This window comes from Agelaius phoeniceus, chromosome 1 (genome assembly GCF_051311805.1).
Source record: "Agelaius phoeniceus isolate bAgePho1 chromosome 1, bAgePho1.hap1, whole genome shotgun sequence".
NCBI classification, from domain to species: domain Eukaryota; kingdom Metazoa; phylum Chordata; class Aves; order Passeriformes; family Icteridae; genus Agelaius; species Agelaius phoeniceus.
The window spans coordinates 63,112,274-63,120,557 of record NC_135265.1 but is presented as its reverse complement, the minus strand read 5'-3'; the positions used below and the strand labels follow the sequence as shown (position 1 = coordinate 63,120,557).

The following is an 8,284-nucleotide window of genomic DNA, read 5'->3' as shown; positions in this document are numbered from 1 at the left end:
TCACTGTCAGCGAGCCGGCGAACCGGGATCCCGGCCGCGCGCAGGGGGAATCCCCCAGCCTCGCCCCCGCAGCCAATCGCCGCGCCGGATGCAAATCGCGGCCTCTCCCGGGCCAATGGGAAAGCGGAGGGGCGGGGAGGCGGCCCCCCCGTTGGACGGCGCGGAGGTCGGCGGGGGCCAATGAGGCGGTGAGGCGGGCGGGGCGCGCCCCGGGGGCGGGGACATGCAAATTTGGTTTGAAAAGAGGGCGGGAAATCCGAGTTTCGCGGGAGGCCCTTGGCGCGTAACCCGTCTCCTTTCCCTTCATTCATTGTCAGCAGCCGCCGCTTCCTGGAGCCATTTTCCAGCCGGCCCCACACAGCGGGAGCGGCCCCGCTCCATCCGCCGCATCTGCCCGCCCCGCCGCCTCCGTCCCCCCCCGGCGCCCCGCATCCTGCAGCCGGGGCCCCCCCGGCACCCGCAGCCCCCAGTATTTTGCGCGGGGCCTCGGCATCGAGGAGGAAAGGAGCTGGGAAAGCCGGGGGGGGAGGAGGGACGGGGGGGAGGAGGAGACGCGGCTGCGGGGACAGACCCAGAGGGAAGGATGAGAAGGGGACTCCAGCCTTCGGCCCCGGCAGCAGCGCCGCCGCCCGCGCCGTCCACGGACTCCAGAGCAGCCCCCGCCGGCTTCCCGGCCCGCTTTGCCGCCGGCACCTTCATCCAGATCCGCAGCACCGGCGCCGTGGCGGGGGCGCCCTGTGTTGTCTCCTCCTCCTCCGCCGCCGCCGCTTCCCAGGCTCCCGGTGCCTTTGCCCCGGCGGCGGATGGGGGCCAGCCCGCTGGCAGCTCGCTGTACTGCACCCCCCACGGACCCGCCGGCAGGACGGCGCTGCTGCAGCCCGCTCTCGCCGCAGGCGGAGGCCGCCCCCCGGTAATTTTGTGTTTTCCCCCCGTCCCCGAGGGGAGGGTGAAGGGGACGGGGGGGGATCCCGCCGCCGGCCGGACCCGGGGGCCGGGCGGGGTGCGGGGGGAGGGCAGGAAAGGCGGAGGCAGCGCTTTGTTGCAATAAACTTTCCTGCCTCCTTCCCAACCCCCGCTGCCGGGTCTTATTGAAAAGGAGAGGGGGAAAAAAAAAAAAAAGGGAGGGGGGGGGCAAATAATAATCTCCCGCCACGTCCCACCGCACGGGTGCAAAGAGCGAGCAGCCGGCGGCGGGGAAGGGCCCCGGGGCGGGGGGCCGGGCCGGGCCGTGCCCCGCCGGTGTCTCCGCTTCACCCCCGGAGCCGCCGGTGACGTCTGGCACACGTGCGCGGAGGCCGCGGCTGTGACTGGGAGCCGGGGCGGGCGGGGAGGGGGACGCCGCTTCCTCCTCCTCCTCCTCCTCCTCCCTCTGGCCTGGGACAGCCCGACCGCCGGCCGGCTGCCCCCGGCCCCCGCCGCTCTCCGAAATGCCCCTGCAGCAGGTCAGTGACTCGTGGGGCGGCGGCGAGCACCAAGCCTCCTCTCCCCCCGCTTTACAATTTATACCCCCTCCTTAAAATTTACGCCCCCCCCACCTTAAAAAAAAAAAAAAACCCGCCTCCCCCACTCGTGGGGTTTTCTTTGTCCTCGCCGATTTCGGGTGCGCGCTTGGCCCTCGTGGGCTCCGCCGAGTTGGAGAGCGGGGGAGGGCGCGGGGCATCCCCGCCGCCGGGGGTCGTGGGCGTCGGGAGGGGCTCACCTGCCCCCCCGGGCTCCGCGACCCCCGCCCACCCCGCGGCGTGGGATTGCTCCACTCCTTCCCACCTCCCGCCCCGCTGCGCCCCTGCCAGGGCAAAAGGGGATTTAGCACCCCTTCCCCCCGCCCCCTTTTCCCTGCATCTGGTCGGTGATGGTCCAGGTATGGGATGGTGCTGTAATTCTGAAATACTTCTGGAAGAGCTTTGGGGGCAGCTGGGAGGCCCGTGAGGATGGCATGAGCTGCTTCGTGTGTGGGTTTCTGCAGGTGTTGGTTGCTGATCTAGTGGTGGAAGTTTCAAGGCTTGTCAAATCCCATCCAAAGCTCTTTTAAAAATTATTATTATGATTTTTTTACATTTAAAAATAAGCATCTTTGCTGTAAAAGAGAATAGATTTTTTTTTATGCTCTTGGTCTTTAGCATATCCTAATAGCACTCAGTGTCAAGCAGGCTACTTCAGGCCACTTTGTAAATATTTGGCTGTCCTATGTGAAGGTTGATTCCTAGAAGGTGATGGTAAGTGAATATAAAGAGGAGCATATGTTACATGATGATTCTGGGAAAAAAATTAGACAGGCTTTTTTAGCTTTGTGGGAGGGATGTTGATGTCATAGGAACTCCTAAAATTTCTCATTAATGGGTCCTATAAGACCTTCATGTATGATTTGAGTGCTTTTTTTTTTTTTTTTTGTGTGTGTGCTGCTCACCTCTGGGAGGAACTCCTGGCCTTACAAACCTGGGAAGGCTTGTTTCCACCTTAAAGGTTTGGAATTGGGGAAAGTGATTTTGGCCTCTGCCTGCAAAGAAGTCCCCACACAAGTGACGAGTTTGTTGTACACCCTCAGCCCCCATATTAACTTTGGGAAGAGATGTGGGATGGAGGAGGAAGAGAGTGGTCAGGCCAGCAGTGTCTGCAGCTGCTGGCTGGCACCCTCCCAGGGCGATAAGCCATGCATGGCACACACCAGGAAAGGGGCTGTGCATCCTGCTCTGCCCTGTGAGCCATGCTCATGCAAGTGCCCTTCTTGGAGCTGTGCTGGTTTGCCACACACCCATCTTTTGGGAAGTCAGGCTGAAGCGCCCTAGTGCTCTGCCTGGACTTTCTGCACCCCAAACTTCTTGGCAGGGACACTATCCTGCCCTTTCTGGTCTGTGGCTTCCAAGTAGCTTTCCTTGAAAGTCATGGAGGATTTTCTGGGATTGGGAGGTGAGGATGTTCTGCCCTTTGTTCCTAGCAGAGTATTTTTGACAAACCTAGCATTAGGTGGACTGGTGAAAGGAATGAGAAAACGCTGGGTAGCTGAGGCAGTGAGCTTAAGCAAGTAGCACCAATATAAATTTAGCTCTTGATTATTGAGTTGCAAGTGGTGGATGGAATCTGAGACCCCCAGCTGAAAACAGGCCCTGCTATGCAAAAGACTGTAGAGGTAAGTCTAAAATTTAGCCAGCACACCTGCACTGGTTAGGATTATGAAAATATTCTTGCCTTGCAGATGTAACTGCACTGGCAACCCACCCATCACTTCCAAATATAAACTATGGTAACACTGAAAAAGAGTCAGTACAGCAGTATAGTTTAGGCTGTGCAGGGAGGTGTTCAACTACACGAGCAAATGGAAAATGTTCTTTGGCCCAAATAAGCTGTTTCCCCTTGGGAATTTGGTAGTTCTTTTATCTGTGCTTGTGTATGTGTAACACTACTGAAAAAGCCTTGAGAAGTGGCCTAGTCCATAACAACAGGCCTCTCCAACCCTACACTGAGGAGAATTTGCACACTTTTCCATGTCCCCAGCAAGCGTCTCCATAGTGTCCAAAGCCAGTTCCTTGCTCTATGGAGCTCCTGTGCCTGAGGGTTGCTAAACTGGGTCCTCATGCCCTGGAGAGCCCTGGCTCTGGGAGGCTGTGACCTAGCCTGCCTGCCCTTTCAACCTGAGGGGCTTTTGCAGGATTCCTGGGGAGTTAATGGAAGGTGTTACCAGGTGGATCTGAACCCCTGCTATGGCTTAAACACCAGCAGTAATGAATTATTTAACCCTTGCAAAACAGCCATCAGCTTGCTCCCCTTGGGAGAGCCCGAGCCTCTGGAGACAGGGTTAGTCCTGTGGCAAGGGGCCAGCGGTTCGGCATCCTCCCATGCTCTCCTGCACCCTGCTGGGGGCTGGTGCCTTTTCCCTTCTGGAATCTCAGGCTTCCCAGGATGGAAAATTAACCCTGACCTAAATAAATAAAGGTTTTCTGCTGGGCAAGCAGGTTGAACCAGCTAATGGCAGGTCTGGGAAGTGCCAGGGACCATCAAGAGAAAGTAGTGGCCAGGGATATGGCATAGGAGTTGTGACACCACGCTCTTTTAGTGTCAGTGAGTTTGTGAATTGACTTGGATCCTCATGAGAATGCAGGAGAAATTAATGGATAAGGTACCCCAAAAGCATTTTCACTGGGGTTGCCTTCTCACTTGATGTGAGAAAGTCACTACCATTTGCACTACCCTGGACTGAGAAATGGGCTTGCTATAAAAGCAAGCTGCTCAAAATGTTTCTAATTCAAATAGTAGAGAATTTCTTACTGTCTTTGGGTTATAAAGATAAGCCTCTAAAAAGAGGGCCATTTTCTTAGCCATGAGAAAATGCTTAAATGGAGACACCACCCACATGTTAAGTCCTTTTTAAAAGGGGCTAAATCCTCTTAACAACAATATCTTTAGAGAACTCCTGTGGCCTTTAGATGACATGAGCTGTGGAGAGGCTAGTTCGGCATACTTCAGAAGGGGGCAGGAGGATTTACATTTCCAAGCTGAATACTTAGTACCTCTCTCATTTTTCTGGTAGTTTAGAAAGTACCTCTTCCTTCCTCCCTCCTTCTCAGCAAGATGCAGCTGGAAGGGGAGAAAAATGGGGTAACTCAGTCTTTCTCCTAGGTGTTATGTAAAGGAGCAAGCCAAATAAGACATAAATAGTGAACAAGGAATTAGGGTGTGGAAGAACATGTAAGTCACGTAAAGAAGCAGGCAGTTAACTTAGTAGCTTTTCTTTATTTTGCAGCAAAGAAAAGGTTTGTATGTGAAGACACAGGTGTCTTCATATTCAGATCTTTTTTCTTTGCCTGATATGTTGTGTTAGTAGAAATGGATGTTAGTATGAGTCTGGGACCTTTGCTTTTTGACTAGCATTTAAGAGATTTTCTTTGGTTCAAATCCCTCTCCTCCAGCAACACAGTGTTTCTGAGCCCTAGGAGGTACCACATGGTCCTTTGGGTGCAGCTGTCTGAGGCAGGTTCTAAGAAGTACAAGTCATGATTGCCCTAACTACGCTGACAAACATCTTGTGAAAAGTGGGCATCCAACTAAAACCCCACAGGAAGAGGCTGTAGCTTGCTGATGGCTTTGCTATCCTCATGCAGAGTCCAGCTGTGCTGGTGTGGCTCCATCTGCACCAGAGCTCCTGAGTATGGTAGCCCCATGATGATGATAAGGGCTTTTGGCAGGGTTCCATGAGCAGCTGAGCTGCTCAAAGGCTTTATTGTTGCTGGAAGGAGTAGGCTGGCTTGTCCCTCACTGTCTTCTCTTTGTCATCTCCTTTGCTCTGCCTATAGCCAGACAGGGTTCTTCCCCTCCTACTGTGCCTGGGGAGCATCTGGCTGTGCTGACAGGTTGGTTTTTATTCTGTTTGAGCAAGGTAGAAGAACTGGGTCTGAGCACTAGGTCTGGCAGGCATCTTGGGCCCAAGATGGAGTGAGTGAGGAGGAAGGAGACAAGAACTTGCCCATGGTGGTGCAGAGGTGTTAAATTGTCCCAGCAAGCCTCCATTTTATCATGTTGGTCTTACTGTTCTTTCTGTGAGTGTATTTTTCTTGCACCACCAGTCTGCTTACCAGAATCTGGGTAGGGGTCACTTTGTCCTGTTTATCCTTCTGTAGAGGATGCTCCACCTGGTTGAGCAAATACAGGCATTTTGTTTCCCCTCATTTTATTCCAGGTGTGTTGGTGCTCTTTTGTTCATTTTTACTGTGTGCTTATCTGTGAGTATGTGCAAGCATTTACAAGGAGAATAATCTTTGAATTCAGGAACAGCTGTATATTTTGCAAGATGAAGGGTTTCCCCACTACTTCTCTGACTATGACTGTGGCAAGTGTTTCAGGAAAGAACACAGGGAAGGAGGCTTGCACAGGAAAGCCCTTCATGCTTCAAAGAGAGCACTTTCTTGGTCAGGGGTTACAGTGGGTTTTATAGCTTCCAGTGGCTGGTGGTTTTTGTGATCCCTGTTTGAATCTAGCTGTATTTCTAACCTTAGGTAGCAACAAGTTCTAGCCATGATTTAGCTATTTTGTATGAAAGGAACAAACTATTTTCTTTGTTTCTTGCCTTGCTTCTTAGTTTTTTGGGGTTTTTTTTTTCAGTTTGAACTTGATGTCTATAGCGTTCTTGGGTGATCCTAGATATTGTGGTAGGGAAAAATGATTTTCTGATATATGTTTCTCTGCACAGTTTATGATAAATTATCTTATGTCCTCAGATGTCTTCTCCATTCTGAAGAGTGTCAGACAATTCATTTCTCCTGAAATGAAAGCCATTAATGTGAAGCTAAAGCTGTCCTTTTGTAAACGAACCACATGGGTGTGAAAACAAGTGTGTCTTCTGTAACTGTGAGTTTTTACTTGTGAAACTTATGTGGACTGGCAGCTTTGAAAGATGTTTGGAACACATGTTAAACTCACTTTGCAGGGACCCTTTCAGACCCAGCTAGTTTCCTGATGTCTTAACCTGGCCCTGGGGAGGGGATGAGTAGGCATGGCTGCTGTGGGAGTAGCTCATTATGAGATGCAAAAAGGAAAGTGAAGTAGCACCATTCCTCTTTGGAGTCTAGTCCTGTGCAGGCCAGTAGGCCTGGTGTGGTTGTGGGAGGGAAATTCAGCCCATCCCTCCTGTTCAGAGCACCAAGTAAGAGATTGGTGAAATGAAGACAGGAGCTTTTCTTGGTAGCTTCAAGTATGGTATCTTTCAGGCTTCGCTTCTGAAGGTGTCTGCCTGGTTGATGGCCGTGGCTCTGTGGCAGGGCTGGTCCTGCAGCTGGTGTGCAGGGGTGGGAAGGTGGCTTAGGCTTTAGTCTTGGTTTGTGGGGGAACTGCCTGCTAAGGATGAGTTGGAGACTCTGACTTCAGTTCCAGTGGGCTTCTCAGTGGTAACAAAGATCCAGCCCAGCCCAGCCCAGTGTGGGGCTTCAGCAGATGGAAAGCTCTTAGAGTAACTAAATCTCCAGGTTTTAGAGTCTCTGCAAATAATCCCATTTACAGCTGGCAGCCCTGAGTGTGTATATATGGAGGTAACTCTCATCCTTACAAATGACTAAGTTGGACTTCAGGCTTTTGTTTTGGCTGACAGAGTTAATCACTTCCTGCATTAGTTTTCAAGACTAGGGTTGTGCACAAAACAGTAATTCTGGGGAGAAGAAACCCCCATCATGTTCCCTGGTGGAAGTGGTGTGCAGTGGGAGGGAGGCTGCCCGTGCCTCTGGGATGGGGCTGCTGCAGTGCTGGAGGTGCTGCTGGTGAGGTATTTGGATTCTGTTTCAATTTCAGTTCTGTTTGAAGATGGGCTTGGCAAAATTGCCCAATATATCACATCTTTAAAAAGGAACTATTTAACTTCTGTTTTCCTCAAGTAAGTTGGTCCAAAACCACACTTGGAAGTGCTATGCCTGGCATGGGTGTCTCTTGAAGTGCTATGCTGTCTGCTTGGATGCTGCTGCTATTTGCTGGATCTAGTGGCATTCATGGAGTTCTTAATGCCTTGTGAGCTCAACATAGCCTGTGGTAAATATTTGCATCTGCAAACCCTGTAAAGAGAGAAGGCAGGAGCTTGACTAGGTGTTGATTAAGCCAGAGCTTAATGAAAATGGCCTCTGTTGTGTGGTTAGAGTACTACTTCATGGGTTTTAGCATCCCTTTTATACATACATGAATGCATAGCAAATGTGCTGTTTGCAAACTGAGCTTGCCTAAGGTTAATGGTGTGTGTCACGAGTCTCCTGTCCCACTTTATGAACGTGGGCAGTTGTTGACCTGACCTGTGACAGTGTGAAAACTAACATGTTAACTCTGGCACTGCTGCACATGCATGCCATGCAGCTGTCAGGTGTTTTGTGTCCAAGCTCCTTGGCCTAGGACTAAGCTAGGAAGGCAAAATGGAGCATTAAAGATCACCTTCTCAGAATCAGCTGGCGTCTCTTCTGTGAGTGTGCTGAGTTATGTGGGCAAATACGGCCTTTCTTTATTCCTGGCTCTAGAAGTAAAACCAGTATTCTGTTTCATTGCTTTCGTTGAGTAGGAGACTTAATTTGATCACCTCCAGCTACTTTCAAGATTCTTCCAACTTGTGTGTGGCTGCATTTAGGCCCAGAAGTGTCCACTCTGTAAGGCTGGTGCCATATTCAGGTGCCTCACTTCAAAGGTCTAGAACCTGATTTTTCAGAAGATGTGGGGTGTTTCCTGTGATGCACGCTTGCAGTATTTCAGATGTTGAGTCCTTGGTATCTGGAGTTTTATATGGACAAATCACTGTTAAAGCAGAGGCTGCTATTATTTTGGCCTTCAT

At 51.5% G+C, this 8,284-nt stretch overlaps 1 protein-coding gene across 2 annotated transcripts in view; it reads left to right on the top strand.

The window, feature by feature from the left end:
- Window positions 1–320: 320 nt before the first annotated feature.
- E2F3 (E2F transcription factor 3) overlaps window positions 321–8,284 on the top strand; it is a 42,062-nt gene continuing 34,098 nt past the window's right edge. Inside the window, exon 1 of one of the 2 annotated variants that reach the window (XM_077180203.1) lies at window positions 321–910. In XM_077180203.1, coding sequence (XP_077036318.1) covers window positions 584–910 — 327 coding nt within the window. In that variant the 5' untranslated portion in view covers window positions 321–583. The remainder of the gene's footprint in view (window positions 911–8,284) is intronic. The other variant, XM_077180194.1, reaches the window with a different exon arrangement.